Source organism: Ceratotherium simum, chromosome 15, assembly GCF_057802395.1.
Source record: "Ceratotherium simum simum isolate JZ-2026a chromosome 15, ASM5780239v1, whole genome shotgun sequence".
Lineage (NCBI taxonomy): Eukaryota > Metazoa > Chordata > Mammalia > Perissodactyla > Rhinocerotidae > Ceratotherium > Ceratotherium simum.
Window position 1 is genome coordinate 38,547,827 of NC_141914.1, and position 20,734 is coordinate 38,568,560.

The 20,734-nt window shown below is 52.8% G+C and overlaps 1 protein-coding gene and 3 non-coding genes across 5 annotated transcripts; all 4 read right to left on the minus strand.

The window, feature by feature from the left end:
• Positions 1-111: 111 nt before the first annotated feature.
• On the minus strand, positions 112-20,438 carry EIF4G1 (eukaryotic translation initiation factor 4 gamma 1). 2 transcript variants are annotated; one of them, XM_004424632.3, is made up of 33 exons: positions 20,288-20,438; positions 19,427-19,483; positions 19,110-19,203; positions 18,729-18,815; positions 17,451-17,627; positions 17,118-17,217; positions 15,914-16,026; positions 15,017-15,109; positions 14,747-14,813; positions 13,621-14,463; positions 13,026-13,114; positions 12,752-12,938; positions 12,527-12,660; positions 12,244-12,402; positions 11,894-12,079; positions 11,492-11,689; positions 11,122-11,268; positions 10,663-10,899; positions 10,365-10,469; positions 10,081-10,240; positions 9,776-9,876; positions 8,793-8,895; positions 8,429-8,531; positions 7,971-8,203; positions 7,712-7,830; positions 7,435-7,607; positions 6,999-7,124; positions 6,758-6,839; positions 4,483-4,581; positions 4,231-4,365; positions 4,012-4,093; positions 3,731-3,871; positions 112-737 (listed from the first exon to the last, which is right to left on the minus strand). In XM_004424632.3, exons 3-33 carry the CDS (start codon positions 19,167-19,169, stop codon positions 553-555), a joined length of 4,824 nt encoding a protein of 1,607 aa, XP_004424689.1. In that variant the 5' UTR covers positions 19,170-19,203; positions 19,427-19,483; positions 20,288-20,438; the 3' UTR covers positions 112-552. The 2 variants fall into 2 exon arrangements, with proteins under 2 accessions (XP_004424689.1, XP_004424688.1); XM_004424631.3 differs by having other exon boundaries at positions 11,894-12,082.
• On the minus strand, positions 9,956-10,031 carry LOC147915175 (small nucleolar RNA SNORD66). The gene has a single exon (XR_015554567.1). It is a non-coding gene; the product is annotated as a small nucleolar RNA SNORD66 (small nucleolar RNA).
• Positions 10,537-10,611, minus strand: LOC147915176 (small nucleolar RNA SNORD66). Its single transcript, XR_015554569.1, has one exon. It is a non-coding gene; the product is annotated as a small nucleolar RNA SNORD66 (small nucleolar RNA).
• Positions 13,487-13,565, minus strand: LOC147915177 (small nucleolar RNA SNORD66). The gene has a single exon (XR_015554568.1). It is a non-coding gene; the product is annotated as a small nucleolar RNA SNORD66 (small nucleolar RNA).
• Positions 20,439-20,734: the final 296 nt, after the last annotated feature.

The window sequence follows — 20,734 nt, forward strand, 5'->3', positions numbered from 1 at the left end:
GTGCCAGGTTACAGGGGAACAGTGCTACAGTGCCAGCTCTGGAAAGGAGGCTGCCCACCTATCCATACCCCTTCTCTAGAGGGAGCAGGCCATAAAGCAGAGGCAGTGAGCTTAATTGAATTCATGTTTAATAATTACAGGCACCGTGCCCCCCCTTCCCCCTGCCCAGGCAGCAGCAGGGGTGGTGCAGGGGCTGGGGCATATGCCCCCAGCAGCGAGGACGGCAGTCCCAAGAGTGATTTTCAGAAAATAAAAAAGGACCCCAGGAGCAGGCGGTGGTGCCCCCCCCCAAGACACACCAAATTTCAAGACTTTATATATAATATATCTCTGTGCCCCGGGGGGGAGGAGAGGGACACCTGGCAGCATCCTGGAGGGGGGCCCCAGGCAGCCCCAAGCCATCCTGCCTCTTCAGCCACTTTATTAGCTCAGACATATCGCACTACAGGCATCCACTGCTGCCACCACTGCTGCCACCCCCCCTGCAGTCCGGGCAGCTGGCCGGGCCATCCAAGTGTCCATGGGGCTCCAAGTCCCCGGCCCCACCCGCCCTCAGTTGTGGTCTGACTCCTCCTCCTCCGCCTCACGAAGCCACTTGAAGAAGGCTGTGACAGATTTAAGGGCCACGCCCTTGCCCTGCTGCTCAGCGGGGTCCTTGCTACTCTCCCAGCTGTAGAAAGCGTCCTCCTTCACCACGTCCTCATCATACAGCGCATCAAAGAACATCCGAAGCAGGTCTGCAAGCAGGCAGGACAGCAGTTAGAGGCATGCTGCCCACAGAAACCCCATCCCACCCAAGAAATCCCTCCCAAGCTCCACTTAAAAAACAAGGCCCTGACCCATCATCCTGACATTTGTGTATCTGACCATTCCAGAGTGACTAGGTCTCTGACAGGATGCGAATCTCACGATCTAAAGAGACATGCGTAGGGATGAGTCACTTGGCCAAACCTTAGAAACCCGCCCAGCCTCACCTCAGCAGCTTCAAACTTTTTGACTTGTGAAAACATTTAATGGGGAAAACTATATGACCATCGGTGTTCCTGAATTTGGGGAATCATAGAAGCCCCAGATGTATCACTCACAAAACTAAGGGTATAACTTGAAACATTCACTGGCCCCCATTACAGATCCTCACAAACTCTTGATCCCAATTTCTTCTTACTTTCCACACATCTGAACATATACCTCCTCTCTGGCCTTGACACTTTTACATGTGCTACATCCTTTGCCAGAAACATCCTTTCTCTTGTCACCTTCCTAGTGAATTCCTTTAGGCTCAACTCAAGCATGCCCTGCTCTGACCCCCTTTCTCCCTCACCCCTGGCTACTATCAGCCTTCCTAAGCATTTGTCCTATAGTCCCCAAACACAACCTATCCCATTCCCCACAGTGCACTGCCAGTCTTTCCAAAGCCAACTTTACATTCCTAAAAGCAAAGGGAGGGAGAGTAGTAAAGAAAGAAATGAATAAAGCATAAGGTCCAGAGTCCAGGTCTGGGTGAAATGCTAACTGAGCCATCTATGAGAATCTGCAAGCCAGGATGTTCCTCAGGGTGTGCACACTCTCAAATCCACAACCACTGCCCGTGGACAGCCTCCCACCTGCATCCTACAGCAAAGGCAGCAGCAGATCATTTATCCCCAACTTATGCTCCAAATCCCATGCATGCCCACCCTGGGACCCTATACAATCGGTTATCCACTCCACCCTGCATTTTCAAGCCCAAGTTTCTTCCATCTAAACCTAAAAGGCCTCCTTTACAACCACTACCTCTTACAGCCAAACAAAAATCTCTTTTGACAAGAGATTAACTGAATTCAAAGATTTTGTCTACACTTGCTCTTTTCCTTCTTTTCAGTGGAGTATTAGTCCTTTCCAATCTAGATTCTGGCCCCTGCTCCACCAAGTACTATTTCTGCCAGCATGAGCTCAATGTTTTTCAACTCCAGAGGCCCTCAATTTTCAGGTCTGCTCCTAGAGAACTCGCAAGCAACATCTAGCATTCTTGGCCACTTCCTTCTCCTAAAATTACTCCAACCTTCGTTCACAGGGCCCTGTCCTCTTTTGGTCCCTATCCATGCTGCTCCACCTCCTCAAGGTTCTATCCCAGGGCCTCATCACTCTCCCTCAGGCAATCCCACATCCTTGTGATCTGCACATGTTAGCCTCATATGCACGTGTTCAGCAACTCACAGATCAGCCTCCAGCCCTGACCTCTTCCTCTCCAAATGAATTCAGATACCTAGCTGTCTACCTGACATCTCTGATCACCCCTACCCAGGGATGGCAAACACAATTATGACCCAACTCAACTCGATCCAGAGTTCTCTACTTCCCAGTGAATGGCACCACATTGTTGCCTCACCTGCTAAAACCATCCTGGGGGTCATACGTGACTTCTGATCTCTCATCAGCCCCTCCCCAGGCCAATGTATGTCTTGAATCTACCCACTCCTCTCCCATCTCCACTGCCACCAGCGAGACGGAGCCACTACCAACACACTCCTGACCTGCTGATCCTGCCGCATTCACACTCACCCCATTCCAAACCACTCTTCCCACTAATGGCCAGGACGATCTAAAAACTAAAACAGGGGCCGGCCTGGTGGCGCAGGCAGTTAAGTGCGCATGCTCCGCTGCAGCGGCCCAGGGTTCGCCGGTTCGGATCCTGGGCGAGCACTGACGCACCGACACACCACTTGGCAAGCCATGCTGTGGCGGCGTCCCATACAAAGTGGAGGAAGATGCGCATGGATGTTAGCCCAGGGCCAGTCTTCCTCAGCAAAAAGAGGAGGATCAGCAGATGTCAGCTCAGGGCCGATCTTCCTCACAAAAAAAAAAAACCTAAAATCGATTTTTTTTTTTTTTTTTTTTTTTAATTCCTTGCTTAAAATTCCATAAGGGCCTTTTCCTGCCCTTAGGCTAAAGCCCAAAACTCTTTCCATGACTTTCACAGCACTGCAAGACCTGGCCCATGTCCATCTCTCCAGCCCCATCTTGCTTCACATACGACTGGCTGCTGTGCTCTCCCACACTGGCCTCCCTTCAACAGTCCTTTTACCTTGTGTCAAGTTCTTTCTACCTCAGGGCCTTCCTTTACACATAGTTCCTTGGTTTCAAGTGCTCCCATTTATCATTTAGCTAATTCCCACTCATTATCCCTTGACTAGGTGTACTGCCCCAAAGAGCACCCTGCAGGACCCAGCTTCCAACACGCACCACTCTGTTACCGACTTCATGCCAACACGGAAACTCTGCTTGACTTATTCACTGCTAATATCCCAGTGCCCTGGCACAAACCTATTTGCTGAATGAATAACCTCAGGCACGTTAACCTAAGCCTCAGTCTCCCAATACGGAAAAGAGGATAACACCGTCTACCCTAAACAATAGTTATGAGGATTAAATGAGGCAAGGAAAGAGAAGTATCTCCACCCTGCACCAGGCAGAGGTAGCATGTGATATTTGGAAAACATCATCATTTATCACCTCTACGCTCCTGGCATCTAACAGGCACAAAATAGGTAGTCAATTAACCTTCAAGGCTGAGTCTAACTCCTTCCAATTATAGGCAAGGAAACAGAAGTTGTAGGGGAAGGAATCAACCATCTGGGCATTTTGCTCTCCCATGACAGCCACCTTTCTTGGGTTGAGACCCTTCCCAGGACTTCGCTCTGCTATCTGGCGGTTTCTCCACCCCACCCCACCCCCGTCCCTGCGCTCTTACTGGCGGGCTGTTCTAAGGTCACTACAAGGGCCTGGAGAGCATAGAGTGCCTGCAGCTCCTTCTGCTCGTCACACAGGTATTTCTGTAGCAGTTTCGCTCGCGCTTTCAGCACCGCCACATCCACTCGGAGAGGAGTCTCAACTACCAGGAGGAAGAGAGGGGTAAGTGAACTAATGCACCGTCAGCCTGCTTCAGAACCAGGAGGCAGAGACCAAAACCCTCCTCCCTCCATTTGTCTGTTGGGCCCACCCTTGCCCTGCCATCTCCCTGGCTCCTCTTACAGATAATTGCGGAATAGCAAACGGTTGTCATGAGGGCTCGAACTAATGTGTTGGATGCTAACTGCTGCTCACTCAGGTTCGCCTGTGCAGGAAAAAGAGAAACAAATGGCCCGTAAGTTCTGAATTGTGCCTGGAAGTCTCCACTCTTGCTGCCCCCACCCCCAGACCAAGAACTACCTCTCCTTTATCCCCCTTTCCCAATATCCAGGAGAAGCATACCTCTATCCAGTCAAACACCCGCTGGTTACTGCTGCCCTCCTTCAGCAGCTTCTCCAGCTGCCTGCTCAGCTCCTCAGAGGAGAACAACCTCTGACCAGGAGCTTCTGACTCCTCGGCCAGGGTATACTCCACCTTCTGCAAGAGAAAAGGCCCAGAGTCAGGAAGTACGTACCCCATGTGAATGAGATGAGGGAAGAGGGAGAAGAGTGGCCAGCCCCAAATGCTAGAATCAACCTAACTCTAGCCGCAAACCTGTTCAGCCACAAATGCACCGACGTCCTGGCCTTCAGGTAGAAATTCCTTCCAGCTGAGTCCAGCCTCTCGCCACAGCGTCCCCACCTTTTTGGGACCCTGAAAAACACAAGACCAACTCAGCAACCCTCTCTCTCTCTCCAAGAATCTAACAGCTTCACAAATGACATCCAACAAATATTTATTGTGAGCCCACTAGGTGCCTGTTAGGGGCTCAGGATGCTATAGAGCCAAGAGGTACCAAATAGGCACAGTCCCTCCATGCCTACAGTCTGGTACCAGGAACAGACATCACTCAAATAACCACCCAAGGACACAAGAACTCATCCACTGCAGTGCTGACGTTGGCGGGGGAGATTGCTAAGAGCCTCTAAGAAAGATGTCAATTAGCTTTCCTAGGATTCTCAAAGAATTACTGGACCACAAAAGGTAAACAATCAGTTCTAAACATCTCATCCTAGCCTTCCACACCCATCTACATTTCTTTTTCTAAAATAGCTTAGTTTTTCATTATGCCAAGCAACAAATGCTTATAGTAGAGAACAACTTACAATAAGTATGCTTATTTGGTTCCCAAGTCCAGAGAATTTTAGAAGCAGATATACACCCCGACTCCCAACCCAAATCAGAAACCCTCACATCAACGGCAGTCTGAGCCCATTTTCTGTAAGGAGCAAGAGATTCTGAAGGCATCTCTCTTTAATAACATATTCAGAATGATGACATCAACCCTTAACACGATTATCATAGCTCATGGATTTTAAAGATGCCCATTTTTTTGTGTGTGTGAGGAAGATCAGCCCTGAGCTAACATCCATGCTAATCCTCCTCTTTTTGCTGAGGAAGACAAGCTCTAAGCTAACATCTATTGCCAATCCTCCTCCTTTTTTTTCCCCAAAGCCCCAGTAGATAGTTGTATGTTAGAGGTGCACATCCTTCTAGTTGCTGTATGTGGGACGCGGCCTCAGCATGGCCGGAGAAGCGGTGCGTTGGTGCGCGCCTGGGATCCGAACCCGGGCCACCAGTAGCGGAGCGCACGCACTTCGCTAAGCCACGGGGCCGGCCCTAAAGATGCCTATTTTTTCTTTTTTCTTTTTTTTTGTGAGGAAAATCAGCCCTGAGCTAACATCCATGCTAATCCTCCTCTTTTTGCTGAGGAAGACCAGCTCTGAGCTAACATCTATTGCCAATCCTCCTCCTTTTTTTTTTCCCCCAAAGCCCCAGTAGGTAGTTGTATGTCATAGTTGCACATCCTTATAGTTGCTGTATGTGGGACGAGGCCTCAGCATGGCCAGAGAAGCGGTGCATTGGTGCGCCCCCAGGATACGAACTCGGGCCACCAGTAGCGGAGCGCGCACCCTTAACCGCTAAGCCACGGGGCAGGCCCTAAAGATGCCTATTTTAACACCACTAAAATTGAGTTGTCTCACAGTTGACATGTTGCATTTAAGAAATATGACCATAAGTCTTTTCTTAGTAACGCATAAATAGTATGTCTTACAATCTATGGCACCTTAGATTCAATGAAATACTTAAGTAGTTCAACATGCTTTTCCTTTTTTTTTTTTAAACAGAAATTATCCTGGTACATATTTCTACCTAAAAGGATTAATACAATGTTGAACGAACAATTACTGTCAATTCAAAGTCTCCTTCCTCCAGGTTCCAGAGAGCTAAACTCTTCTGAATCTGCAGTTCCCAACTTCTCACTACTACTGAGTACCACACCCAACTTGCCTTTTCCCATCTCTCTGACTTTACACCAATTAATGTTCAAAAAGCAGCTTCTGGGAAAGCTTTCTGTCATGAACACTACCAAAGAGACACTCCTTTGCAATCTCACAGTACTTAAGACACTCCATTTCAACTATTTTATTTCACGATTTCACACTGTTATTTTTATTAAGCTGTCATTTCTTACTTTTTTCTTTTCCAACTCGTTTTTTAACTGTTTTATTCACTGCTGTATTCCCAGGACCTAAACATGTGAATGTATAAAAAATGCTGGTTGAATGAATGAGTCAATCAATCAAGGGCCTAGGGTCTTAGATTCCCATTCTCCTCCGGCCTTGGCCAGAATTCACAACAGGAACTGATCCGAGGGAGAGTGCCAGCCTCTACATTTCCTCTCCCAGGTACCAACACAGCACTACCATCACCATTAACCCCATCCCACCAAAAGACCATGAGGCTCTTCAGGGTCACCTCAAGGAGCTAAAACCGCATGGTGGAAGAGAAGTCCTGAACACATCACCCCCACAAGGCTCTCACTCACCATGCTTTTGCATAGGAGCCCTAGGATCTCCAGCAACAGGGAAGCAGCTCTGCCCAAGGGTCTCAGAGGTTTTGTAATCTCCCTACAAGAGAAAAATCCAGTGCTGATAGCCTCCAAAGCCTTCTCAATACACTACCCTATCCCTTCCTAAACCCAGGCATCTAACCTGCCACACCTCCCTCCTCTCCCAGGCTCTTCTTCCTGTCTTTACCTCCCCTGAATTCTACCAAAGGGGGCTTACCTGAACAGCTCCCCCATGGGCACCCCACCTTCCTGCAGAACGGGTGTTACCAGTTCTGCTAAATAGAGCCACACGTGGGGGATGTCAATTTCCATGTCTTCAGCCAATTCTAGGATTTCATACAGCCTGCGAAGAGAATTCAAAGAGAGAGCATGCTAAGTGAGAGGAGCTGCACCCCCACCCTCCTTCTGGAGCAACAAGGCACGGCTAAAGGAACAACTGTAGAGCCCCTCGGGAACATTTCCTAAACACGAGGCAGTTATCTCAAGCTAAGGCCACGTTCTTATCCTTAGATGTTTAACCCCTATCCCTGCCAAAAGTAATGTTGACCAGCATGGCTGAGGAGCCTCCACTCTATCCAAGGCTCCAGGGATCCTACAAAGCAGGGAAACTTGTGGGTATGTAAAAGTAGGAGGCCCACAGAAGTCGGTCATACCCTTGGTAGTACTGAGCAGTGGAGAGATGCCCGGCATAGAGCAACTGGTGCAACAGCCGCCCCATATGCTCACGAGCAATGGCGCTGCGCTCCAGTGTGGACTCGATGCCATGCCGCACAAAGATGAAGAGCAGGGAGGGTGAGGCCAGCTCCTGCACACACTGCACTGCCTCCTGCAGGGGGCGCAGGGTATAAGAGGGAGAGAGCAGTCACTTTCTGGCCCAGACCCTCCACTCTCCGCCCACTCTGCCATTACACAGACCCTTCCACTGCCTACCTTCATGTCGTTGAGATGGAGGTACTCCTCAATGATGGCCTTGGATTTCTTCTCCAGTTCCTCCTCAGAGAGCGTGGCCTTCGGGGGGCTCACTGGGGGAAGGGTGGCTTCTCGCTTCGCTGAAGGGGGAAAAACAGATCAGAGAATTTCCAGTTCCAGTTTTCCTAGCAAACAGGGTCTGGAGCTTTCTAGATTCCGTCTGGGGACTAGATGGTCCCAAACCAGCCCACACCCATCCCTTCCCCTGCCAGCCCCTTACCAGCATCCCGCCCACGGTCCCGATCTTCTGTGAGGCTAGCTGCCTTTCGCAGTCCCTCAGGCTGAGAGGGCCTCTCTCTACTCCGCTCCTCCACTTCCTTGCTGAAGCTCCGCTTGGTGGTGGGTGTCCGTGCACGATCAAGCCGGTCCCCACGGTCACCCCCCCGTTCACTTCGCTCTAGGCGGTCTCCCCGATCCCCAGCTTTCTCGCCTCGTTCTCGGCTCAAGCTACTCCTGGAAGAAAGGCACATCGTCTCTCACCTGTACTGCCCAGGTGCTCTCTTATTTAACTATCCAGCAAGCTGAGCAACTGTCGGGCATTGTTCTTGGCATCAGGAATATGCCCCAATCTCAGGCAGGGGCTCTGAGCATTACAGATATGAGGATTCCTATGGCAACAATCAAAACCCAATCACAGTACTCTCAGTGTGAAGAACAAAGGCACCTAGGAAACCTCACCTCTGTACCACACGTCTGTTATCTGTGCTTTCTGTCGGTACTGCTTGTTGAAGGGCTGAGAAACGATTCAAGGTACTAGTAGCTGGGCGAGCAGCTTCTGAGGCTGGGGAAGGCAGAAAATGCAGATTAAAATCTCTATTTTCTTACATTCTATATTCTACTTGCCAGGTTAGGACACTTGGTCCTAGGCCCAATGCTAAAGGGGTTTAGTCCCTAGTCCCGAGTATACACCTCCTGTATTATTACCTAACCACTTTGTACTGAAAGCCTCCTGTACAAAGAGACAAGCCTCCCATACAGACAAGGCTCTGCCCTCAAAAGAGCTGATTAATAACCACCTGGCTCTTTACAGTGGCCTCCATACCTGCATCTGAGGGCTTGGCTCCTGAGCCTCCACTGCTGCCCTTGCCCCAGCTCAGTCGCCCTCCAGGTGCGAAGAGCTGGTTGTTAGAATCAATGGAACCAGGCTGAGGAAGGAAAGGGAGTGGAGAGTCATGGGTCTCATCTGGCCAAAGCCCCCAGCCAGCACCACCACACACAGCCACGAATGGCCTAGACCAGGGGCCAGGCAATCTTATCCTGTAAAGGGCCAGACCATAGTATTTTAGGCTTTGCAGGTCGCCAAGTTTCTACTTCAACCACTCAACTCTGCTGCTATAGCACGAGAGCAGTCACAGACAATAACTTAAAGGAAATGAGTGTGATTTTGTCCCAACAAAACTATGGACGTTGAAATTTAAATTGTACATAATTTCACATCACGTAATTATCATTCACTTTTTGATTTTTTTTCTACCATTAAAAAATGTAAAAACTGAGGGGGCTGCCCTGGTGGCATAGTAGTTAAGTTCACACACTCTGCTTCAGTGGCCCGGGGGTTTGCAGGTTCGAATCCCGGGCGCCAACCTACGCACCACTCATCAAGCCATGCTCTGGTGGCATCCCATATACAAAATGGAGGAAGATGGGCACGAATGTTAGCTCAGGACTAATCTTCCTCAGCAAAAAGAAGATTAGCAACGGATGTTAGCTCCGGGCCAATCTTCCTCACCAAAAAAAAAGTAAAAACTGTTCTTAGTTGTGGGGTGTAGAGAAGAAGGGAATGGGCCGGATTTGGTGTGCGTGTCAGTTTGCTGACCACTGGCCCAGACCAATGCGAATACACCCCTAAATGGCAGTCCTGTCTCTAGCAATCTAACCAGTTGGTCTCAGAGGAACAATTCAGCTGTCACCTTCGCAACCTCAGAAAGTGAGGGGACTAAGATCCAAATCTGTGCTTAACGCCTCTTTGATCTCTCTTTACACTCCCATCACCAACATCACCCCCTCCAAAACACACACCCCTACCTTCGTGATCTTGGTGAGTCGTGAGGTGTCAATAGGGCGGCTGCCCTTGCTGATGGGGACTGTGTTCCAGCCACCGTCATCCACAAGTGGAAGGCCACGGCCTAGGACAAAAAGCAGAGCATAGTGGAATAATGAGTAAGTCCTAGCAGCCCTGCCCCCTTGGGCTGCCCCCAGCCTCCCTTCCTCAGATCCTCAGTTCCATCATGGGGTCTCAGTGGCCCAGACACGTGGCACTAACAAGAAGTCATCAGTGGAAAGCACAACCCCTCACAACACCCCCTTCTCAATCCTAGCCTCAAACTCACTGATGGGTGGGCCTGGAGGGCCACCCCGACGCTTGTCACTGCCCTTGGCCATTAGCTGCTGCACTTTTATGTGCTCCCGATGCTCTTCCATCTCAGCCTCCTTGTGGATCTGGTCAATGGTCTTGGGACCCTGGTCCCCTCGGCGTGGCACCCAATTGCTCTGTGGGAACAGGAGGCCAGTCAAGGTAATCACCATGAGAGAGGGCCAAACAAAGCAGTGTCGGGAACTGGGGGATGTGGGGTCAGAGGCAGCAGACTAGCAGTGGGGAGGAGAGAAGACACACCTGTCGCAGATCTAGCACGTCTTGCAGCATAAAGCGGATTCGGGATGAAGTCTTCTTTTCCTTAATGATTTTTTCCATCTGATTGAAATACTGATCCATTCGGGGCTGCGGAGAAGCAAAGGGATCAGGTCAGGAACTTCTAACCCCTCACCTCCAGCTGTAGGCCCTGCCCGTCCTCAGGCCCTCAACTCCACCACTGCAGCTCAGTGACCCAGACAACAGCCCGACAGGGAGCTCGTCAGTGGAGAGCAGGCCCCACGAGCTTCAGCCTGTCTCCTTTCACATCCCAGGACCCTACCTTGGCTTTTTCAAAGTCCAGGTCTTTGCCAATGGTGGTGAGCAGGCGGCAAAGGCATTCGAGGGACTCTTCATCATGGTTCTTGAGTAGTTTAACCACACAGTCATGCATTATTGCCTCTGTTAACATCTTCAGCTTGAACAACTCCCCAATAAACTTGATATTCCCTAAAGAGCGCCGCCGGGCTATGTCTCGAGCCTCTTCCAGCTCTTCCTTCAGGCGTCCCCGTTCCTCTGCCTGCCAGTCACGGGAAAGGGATCACATCAAAAGATACCCAGCCACTCGGCTAAAACCACTCTCCCTCCACTATCAGGATTTCTAAACCTAGTAGCAAGCACTCATGTCCTAAGGCAGAGAAACCCCCACAGCACCACTATCTGTCCCCCACTTGTCTCCACCCCCAATTCTACAGCTGAGCAGCATCTGGGTGGTCCGTCGAGCTGGTGGGTTTTCTCTCACCGTAGCAGCTTCATCCATCTCTTTCTGCTTCTTCTCAAAAACCTCATCATCATCTTTGTCTTTTTCAAACTCCTTCTGACATCGATTCAACAATAGTTTTCGGAAGTTCACAGTCACCGTTGGCTTTTCTGTAGTGGGCACTTTCAGCTGTACGTCAAAGAGAACGTCACATTCAGACTAGTGCAGGGAAGGCCCTACAAGAGTCTTTAACTACCTGACCCAGGAAGACCTCTGGCCCTGGTTCTGCCTCCTTCTGGCTGCCATCAACAACAGCACAGGCTGGAGGAGAACCAAGAAGCTGGACTCAAGGAGTCTTGGGAATCAAAGTGGGAAGCTAGACCACGAGGTTTAGAAAACAGTGAAAACTAACCGCCATGAGGCAGCGGCACATGTTGGCATAGGCCACGGAGAAGTTGGGCTCTGAAATGGCCTTCTCAAAGATGAGGTCAATGACCCCTTTGAGGCGTTCCTCAGTGTCGATGGCCAGCTGTGTCACCTGCTTCATCAGCTGCTGGAACATCTGGGGTGTCAGCTTATTCAGGATGGAGCGCACCCTGCGGAACAGGTCCTGGAGGGGAGAGCGGACAGAGGAAACATAGGATCCAGTGAGGTTCTTAGAAGAACAGAGGCTCCTGGGAGGGATGGGGAGAGGGTGGTGAGGACTCAGGTAGATGCTAGTGAAGAGGATGGACAGAAGAAAGAGAGCAAGGTTGGCTCAGAGGGCAGACCCTGAAAAGAAGGAATGGAGACTAAAAGCAGGACTTGCCAGTACCTGGGTTTTGCTGCCATCAGCATCCTCTTCCCCTCGGTCCTTATCAGCCGCCGTCCGCTTGCTGCTGGGTTTCCAAGCCTTCTCTGCTTTGTTCAGCTTTATATCTTCGGTCATTAACACTGTAGCAATGATTTTGCGTGGTTCCTTTCGGGGGCCCTGCTGAGAGCGCCGGGGTCCCAGACCAGCCTGCTAAGCAAGGGTGAGGACAAAAGACACAACTACTCAGCACAACATGTGACAACACCACTACACACGTCCAGGGCAGACTTCTCCCCAGCCCTAAATGAAATGCAGGGAGACACCCCCCCCACCCCCCCTGCCCATCTGCCCCTCTAGCCAGTCCCACTCACCGGCCCTCGGGGCAGCTCCCCACCTGGCCCACCCCTTGGGGGCCCACGGTTGCTAAGGGCTGGTCGGCCAAGGTTGGCAAAGGACGGAGTGAAGTCTGGGCCACAATTTATGCCCTGAAGTCTAGCAGGATCCAGCGGCCGCAGTGGTGTTTTATTGGCCTGTGGAGAGGACAGGGAAGGTATCAGAAACAAGCTAGGGCTACTGACCACTTCCTCATGACCTCAGGGTCCTCCCCAGCCAGCCAGCCAGCCCAAACTCACCCTCCCCCTCAAGCCTACCAACCTTATCCAACACAACATCACTGATGTGGGGCAATCCCTCTGGCTTCTGCAAGCTGGCAAAGATGAACTGAAAGCCAAGCAGGAACTCACGGTCGTACCGCTTTTTCTCCTCAAGGTTTAAAGGCTTCCACTGATCTGCAAGGAAGACAGGTAGACCAATCCCACTGTTGTATCCTGGGGCCCTGACAAAAACAGTCAGCCAGTCTCAACCCTTCCTTCAGCATACCTGACTTATATTCATACTTCTGTTCCCCAGGCTGGATGTTCTCAGCATTCTGAATTTTGTCTTCCTTTGCATCCCACGTCTCATCTGCTTCCTCAGGCCGTGGGGCCACATTGCTGCCCTCAGGCTCTGGGCCGGGATTGTTGCCTACAGGAGGCTGATTTTCCACCTCTGATACTCCCGGGTTCACCTGTAACCGCAGGACATTCCGTTTTAGTAGCAGTATGACCACTGTTCCATACCCAAACTCTACCCTCTCCCCTTTCTGCTCCCTTACCTCCTTAAAGGCATCTAGAAGGTCTCCCACAGCCTCCTTCTTATTGAGCTCCTTAATTTTCCGTCTCCTCTTTGGCACAGATACTGCCACTGTTTAGGGGGGAAAAAAAAGGAATGGGAATAACCTAAAGAGTACCCCAACCCCTGGGAAAAATAAACAGCAGCCACTGTATGATAGTTCCTCTTTCCATCACATTAAGTCTAGAGATTTGAGGTCTCTAAATTCCTTAATCTAGGGCTGGCCCTGTGGCTTGGTGGTTAAGTGCGCGCGCTGCGATGCTGGTGGCCCGGGTTCGGATCCCGGGTGCGCATCGAGGCACCACTTCTCCATTCATCCTGAGGCCGAGTCCCACATACAGCAACTAGAAGGATGTGCAGCTACGACACACAACTATCCACTGGGGCTTTCGGGGGAAAAATAAAATAAATAAAATCTTTAAAAAAAAAAAAAAAAAAAAATTCCTTTATCCAGCTCTTAGGTTCCATCACAGGGCTTCTATGACCCAGACACAATGGCACAAATCCGAGGTCATCAATAAAGAGGAAGAACCACACCCTCCAGCCCGCCCCACCTCCACCATCCAGCCACACATTACCTTGTGTGGCCACCGCTGCCTCCAAATTCTGGGACAGGTGGGCTGGGGCAGGGGTGCTCTCTGGGGGGAGCAGTTCCTCTCCTCCCTTCTCGCCCTCAGCTTCTCCCACTTCTCCCGCTTCTCCCTCTTCTCCCTCTTCTTCCTCTTCCTCCATTTCCTCCTCCTGAGCAGGGGAAGTAGCTGGAGGAGGCACAGCTGGAGTAGCAGAGAGGACAGTGGGGGGAGTCACTGATGCTGGAACCTCCTTGGCCTGCTCTTTTGGTTCACTGACTGGGCTTAAGTCCACAGCTGGTGGCGAGGGGGCTCCGTTGAGCAGTTCCTCAGGTTGGGCAGTTGGAGCAATGGGCACAGGGGATTCAGAGGGACAAGTCGGGGGAGGGAGAAGGGCAAGCTCTGGGCTTGACGCCACTTCTGGTTCCAGATCCTCGGATGGGACCGTGCCGTTAGGCTCAGGAAGAATTTCCACCTTGTGAGATGCCAGGGGGGTGGACACCTGGAGAGGACTGGAAGAGAACTCAGGTTCTGGAATTGGTTTGCTAAGTGTCACTTCTACTTCCAGTATGGGTTCAGCGAGGGGAGTGGGTTCTGGAGAGAGGCAATACGGCTCCCCAGTTTCATGTGGCACGGGGGTTGATTCTTCTTCTACAGGCATCTGTATCATCCCCGTTGTCATAGTGTCCCCAGGAATAGAGAGGACTGTGAGATTAGGCTCAGACCCCGGTTCCAAGATTGGGGGTGGTGATGGGGTTGGAGAAGGTGATGAAGGCTGGGATTCTGAAGGGCTGTGCTCTGGGCCAGGCAGCCCCGGCCGGCCCCCAATGATTGCTCCCTGCGACCGGTCATCTGCACCACAGGAAAGAAGAACAAGTAATTAAAGGCAAGTCCTTCACTGCTGCTGTTCCTCCTCTTCCCAGCCAAGGCATTCCCAACCTAACACCCTCCCTCAATCTTCTCCCACCTAACCTGTTTCCCTTCTCACCCAAAATCCAATCCACCCTCAAAATCCCACTACCTGAAACCTAAGTCATTCTTCTCTGGCACCCATATCAAGTCACTCCACTTGCTCAGATTTTAAATAGTCACACTCCTTTTCCCCATAACAGCTCTGCCCCACCTGCTTACTTACCTGGCCGGACAACGACAGCAACCTGGGGTGTCTCCCCATTAGCTTGAGGCTCCAGACCGCCTCCCGTCTGCAGGACACAAAGGGTTACCAAGTTTGCCCTGAAGAGTCCCACAACCCTTCTTTACTAGAGCCATTTCTACTTTAGCTCTGCCTAGAAAGCCAGGAAAGCAGGGAAATAAATCCCTTCATTGAAGGAAAAGATCAAAGGACTTGGGAGTCCAGGATAGAACAGCCATCCAGCCAGGGCATCACTCAAAGAGCAGACAGTACCTGGGGAGGGGTAGGTGTGGAGGCAGTGCGCGCCCCAGACATGATCTCCTCTGTGATATCTTTCCCTCCTTGGTTTGGATCTCGAATTCGGATCTGGGGAAAGAAAAGTACAAGATGAGTGGGAAGCAGAAGGAGCCCACCTCTCCACCTTGCCCCATTCCTAAGACTCCAGGCCAACCCCTCACCCCGCACCGGAAAACAGGTGGGTGGGTGCCAGAAACCTCATGAGTTCTACTGTCAACCCATCTGGCTGCTCTTGTAGTCCCTGCCCTAGCCCCCACCCCTAAGAGACTCTTGACCTCACAGAGCAGCCCTGTACATCACAATGCCCCTCCCTTCCTCATCTCTGCCCCACCAGCAGTCCCCAAGTCAGTAGCTACACACCCTGGGGCCCAGGACCCCCATCCAGCACCCACCCGGCTCACTTGTGGCTAGTCTGCCTGATCTCTGGGGGCAGGGCCCAGATCCAGTGGGTGGAGCCAGGGTGACTCAGCGGCTTCCCCAGCCCTGGCACCCTATTCTGGGCACCACGCCCAGGGCTTGAGGATTGAGCAGAGGCGGAGGCCTCAAGAGCTTCCAGGACTGGGGGGTGGGGCCACAGAAAACACCATTTCGAAGACAAGCCACTAGAAACCCAAAACCAAACATACATCCTATGGAGCCCAGAATCCAGGTCTCTCACAGACTTCCCCACTAGCCACTTCAGTATTCCCATGAGCTTGTTCTAAACTGAAATCTTGGTACCTTACAAAGAACCTGAGCACTTCACAGATCCCCATTCTTGGCCCACTCTCAGCTGAAGATCTCCTTCCTCAACTTCCTGCTCCCTAACCCACAATGCGCCTTGACCTTGACTCTCCCGTTCCAGATGTCCTAGAGCCCCTTGCTGCTACTCACCGTCTTCCGCTCCCTCTTGGGAGCAATCTGGGGTGCCTGGTTCATCAAAACTGGAGCGGGGGCCACACCAGTAGGAAACTGCTGCACACCCTGGGCTGGGTAGTAGGCGCCAGCTGGGGGAGGGAGGGGGCATAAAGAAAGAAAGAATGGTGGCAGCGTCAGGGCCCAACCATATACAAATGCCTGCTTGAACACCTCCCACTCCCAGAACCTCTCCTCACCCACAGCCGGCCCCTTGCTCTGCCCCACCCTGCTCCCCAAGGGAATTAGGTGCCTATCAAAGCTGGGGAACCAGTCTGAACTGCGTTTACAAGAATTCCTGACACTGACACACACGGACCTTGTAGGCAGGCACTCCTTCCCCACCACAGAGCAGCTCCCAGGACTGTGTCTGCTCCTCTTCTACCCCATAAGGTACTGTGTGTGCACCCCACCCCCAGCAACACATACACATATACTCTGAGGGAGCAACAACTACTTAACCTGAAACAGAATCAGGTCTTTGGCTAGGAATGAGAAAAACAGATTTGCCAACCCTGTTCCACTCAACCTGAGTCCAGTTCCAGTCTCCAGCCCTTTGCTAAGGGGCAAGGAAACAAAAAGCAACATTATGAACTGGGCTCAGGATGAGGAAAAATTAATTCCTTAAAGCAATGGTCTCCAAAATGGGATGCATTCTTTAATCTCATCCCTAATCTCCACTTATTTATTTTTGACAAGCAACATAAGTGTGTTATTTGTTTAAATTATGCATACATATAAACAAACAAAAACATACATGTAGTAGAGGTACATACTCAAAATTTTTCCTGATAGATGATCAAAAAATTTTGGAAACCACTGCCATAAAGAACAGACTAATTCTTTCCTAGAACATAAATGAAAAACAGCTACAAAAACCTCCCAAATCCATGTTACATGGGCTCCCCCCAACCATGGAACAAGTGTCACAGGGAATGTTTACTAACAGGCCCTCAAACTGGTGCCTGATCCTATATTCTTTGACATGGGGAGAACTCCAACTCAGCAACAGGACAGAATCTCCCCTCCCCGTGCCAGCTACATATTTAGCACCAATCCCTATTACCTACTAGCCCTATCATTTTTAGGCCAAGAGATAAGCCTGAGAAGGGTCTTAGGAATTAGCAGGTGAGTTTAGATGCTCCCTGGGACTCATTCTCAACTGACTCCCTCCCCTGCTTACCGTAGGTCCCAAACTCTGTAGGGCTTGCACCCGGATAGAAGCCTGGGGCTCCTGGCTGCACAGGATACTGCTGTGTCGGGACAACATATGTGGAACGCCCCTGGTGGAGAGGGAAGGGAGAGGAGGAGGGGAGACAAGGAGTTGAGGGAGCTATAAGCACCATATCAGACTACAAAAAGAATGTAGGGCAAGACAAGACAAGCCAACTCCGGGCAATGACCAGAAGCAAGTCCCACCTCTGGAGAAGAGATGGGATTGGAAGGTCAGGGTGAGGGAGGCGAGGGTTGGGGTACAAGGCTCTGTGGCTTCCAGCCCCCAAGCCTCCAGCCTCACCTGTCCGGGGATGTAGTAGGCCCCCTGGGAGGCTGGGTAGGAGATCTGGGAAGGGATCATCATTACTTGGGATCCAGCAGGGTAGACATGGGCAGCTGGGCCAGGGCGGGCGGGGGCTGCACTCTGCACTCGGGAGGCTGCACTGCTCGGGGGCTGGGCCCGGCTAGGGTAGAAGTGCTGTCAGGAGGGAGGAAGGCAGTTGGCATTGGGAAGGGGAGGAATTGGACAGCAAAATGGCCATTCCACAATGTCTCTAGACTGGAGAGAAGTACTAGGGGCTTTGGAGCATGGAGACCAATACTTCCAAGACCCACTTGACCAACTGATGATTAAGTGGCCTCTTGTACTCACACATGCCCTCCAAACTCAGGTATACACTTTGCACTCTGTGCATATATTTACTCCCTCACTGCCATGCATACTCATGTCACCTCCACCAGGCGACCCCTATGCAGAGGCTGCCTGATACCCAGATGCATCATGCCTAAGTAAAGCCCTTTCGGGCAACATACTTCTCAGCATGCACTGCTCCACCTAAGGTACTGAGGAACTAACCACTAACATGCAAGTCTCCCAGGTCCCAGATGCACGCTCTGCGAGATTTAGCCCCTAACATGCATCAGTCAGGCTCAGACTGAGGACTTGAATGACAAACAAGTCCCCACCCTGAAGAGCCCCAGTCCTTGCATCTAGCCCCTGACTAGGGTGGAGGGTAAGGGTGAGACCAAGAGAAGGTCCAGGATTAGCAAAGGGGTATTACCTGCAGAGACCTGAATCCTCCCTGAGAGCACGTGGGGACAGGAAAGAAGAGAATTATCCCCAAGGTGATGAGGGGGAACAATGAAGGAAGTAGGACAAGAATCCTCCCACTTAGCGAGGAAGAATTTAGGGTATAGATAAAGGCAAGAACCAGCTGGAATGTTTATCCCATCATAGCCCCAAGAGAAAGGGAAGGGGAACAGAGCAATGGCAACCTCCCAGTAAAAGGAGGAAATAGGAAAGCAGGAGTTGGCAGCAGGGTCCAAAGCACTGCCCCCAATTCTCAAGTCACCAGGACCCCTAGTAACGCCACCCCCACCAACTACATACTCCCCAAGGGGCCAGCTACTGTAAGTAATCAACAGCGCAAAGTGCAGAGCTGCACAAAAGAACACAGAGCAACTGTCAGGAAACTGGGGCAGGTACAGGGCCTCCAGAGTTTCCATCCTAGACCCAAACTGGCCCAAGCTTTCCAAGGCCCCACCCAGGCCCCCTACTCCCCTCCCCACGGCCCCTCACCTGGCGGGGCTGAGAAGGCGTGTTCATTTGTGTCGCTTGTGGCGTACTGAACACCACCGGTGCTGTCTGCCCCGGGGGAAACGCTGGCTGAAGGAGGGAGACCAGAGTTCAGCAAGAGGGGAAACCCGGGTGGGGCAGAAACCCAAGCTGGTGAAGTAAGGGGAGCAGATCTGTGACAAGAGTCTCAGCAGTCCACATACCCCCTCCCCATGACAGCCCCTGGGAACAGCCCAGGGGCTCTGTCTCAATTTGGCAGCAGGAAGCTGCACTTTGCCCTGACACAGATGGGGGTGGGAAATCCGGAGGCTGGAACCTGTTCCTGACCCAGCTGCCTGGTCCCCCCACCCCCACCCCAGTCTCTGCTAATTCGTCCCTAATTACCTGTGGGAGTCCAGGGGATGGGGCGGGTGGGGGGCCTGTGGGCTGTGGAGCTTTGTTCATTTCATTTGGTGCCACATCAGGGTCCCCCCAGCACCTGTTGGGAAAGAGTGGAGCTCGGAAAGGAGAAGGGACCCAAGCTTAAGGCAAATGGAGTGGGGGAGGGGTTGAAGCAAGGGCTGAGTCCCATACCGACCCCCGGAGGCGCCAAGAGGGTGAAGGAGCAGAAAGGATCCAGCTTATGTCCCCATCAACACGTTGTCAAACCCGCATCACCTCCAACCACCTCCCTGACCTGATGAAACAGCCACCTCACTCACCCCCTCGGTTAACAGTAAGTCCACGGTGCGGCCTACAGGTTCTGGGCATCCGAGGGCCTGGGGTTGGGAGTTGAGGGGTATCAACCTGGCTCCGCGGGGCCCAAGACCAACCAGACCGGAAATTCCAGGTCTCGCTGGCACCAGGCTCCCGGATCACAAACGGAGCTAGTAGCTTCGGCCGTGGTGTCCCCACCCCCCAGCCGGGGACACCGGGTTCGGGGCCCAGGGGCACACAAGGCACGCCTGCCGCGGGTGGCCGCGGGGGCACTCGCGCGGGGCCAGAGGCGAGGCCTGCCGCCACCCAGGCGTGGAGGCCAGGAAGGGCGGGAGTCGGGCCGTAAAAGGCCAGGCGGGCGGCGGCCGAAGAGAAGCCGGTTTCAAACAAGTGAGGGTCGGCCCGGAGGCCGGGCGGGGCCGGGGGCTCCTCCCTGCCCGCCGCCGCCGCCTCCCTCCCCTACGCCCTCCCTGCGCAGCGCCGGCCAGTGCCAAAGAACAACGTGTCACTTCCCGGCGGCCGGGCCGCAAAGGGGGGATGGGGCGGCGGGCCGGGAGCCGCGGTGCTGCGCCCGCGAGGCCTCCTCGGGTCAAGCCGAGGTGGCACCTCGCGACAGGCGAACCCGGCGCCCTCCCTGCCCGCGGGGACCGCATATTCCGGCCCGGCGCTCCCCCGCCCCCACCCAGCAGCCAGGCCGGGCACACGTGGGCCGGAGATCGGGCCCTGGAGGGCCGGGGCCCGGGCTTGGGCCGCGGAGCCAGGGTGCCAGGGCGGCGGCGCAGGGTGGCCGGTCCCGGCCTGGATGGCGGCGGATGCGGGGGGAGGGGGTGGGGGGGCCGGGTCGGGCCCGGACATGGCGGCTTTACCTTCAGTCTCCTTCAGTCCGCGCGGCCGAGCCCCACGCAGCCGCACAGACGTAGTCCACAACCATTTCCGGCTCCCCGCACAGATCCCGCTCGGCGGCCACCGCTTCTCCGCAGGCGCAGCCGGCGCCCCCACGTGACCGGCGCAGAGGGCGGAGCCGCGCCTGGCGCCGCGGAGCACATGGGATTTGCCCCGCCTCGTCATGTGACTGCCACTGCCCGCCCCCGTGTCCCCTTCCGAACTTTGGAACTCCCAGACCGAGCCCCCTCTGCGTCTGTGTTCCGTGGTTCTTTAGTTCATTCATACTTTGAGCAAGCATTTATGGAGTGCATACTAAGCGCTAGGTGAAGTGGTCGCTGGGAGCTGAGAATACTGAAATGAAAGACTCAGTCCTGCCTAAGTAAATCATGCAATAAGTACGGAAAGAAATACGAATTATGCAGCCTTTG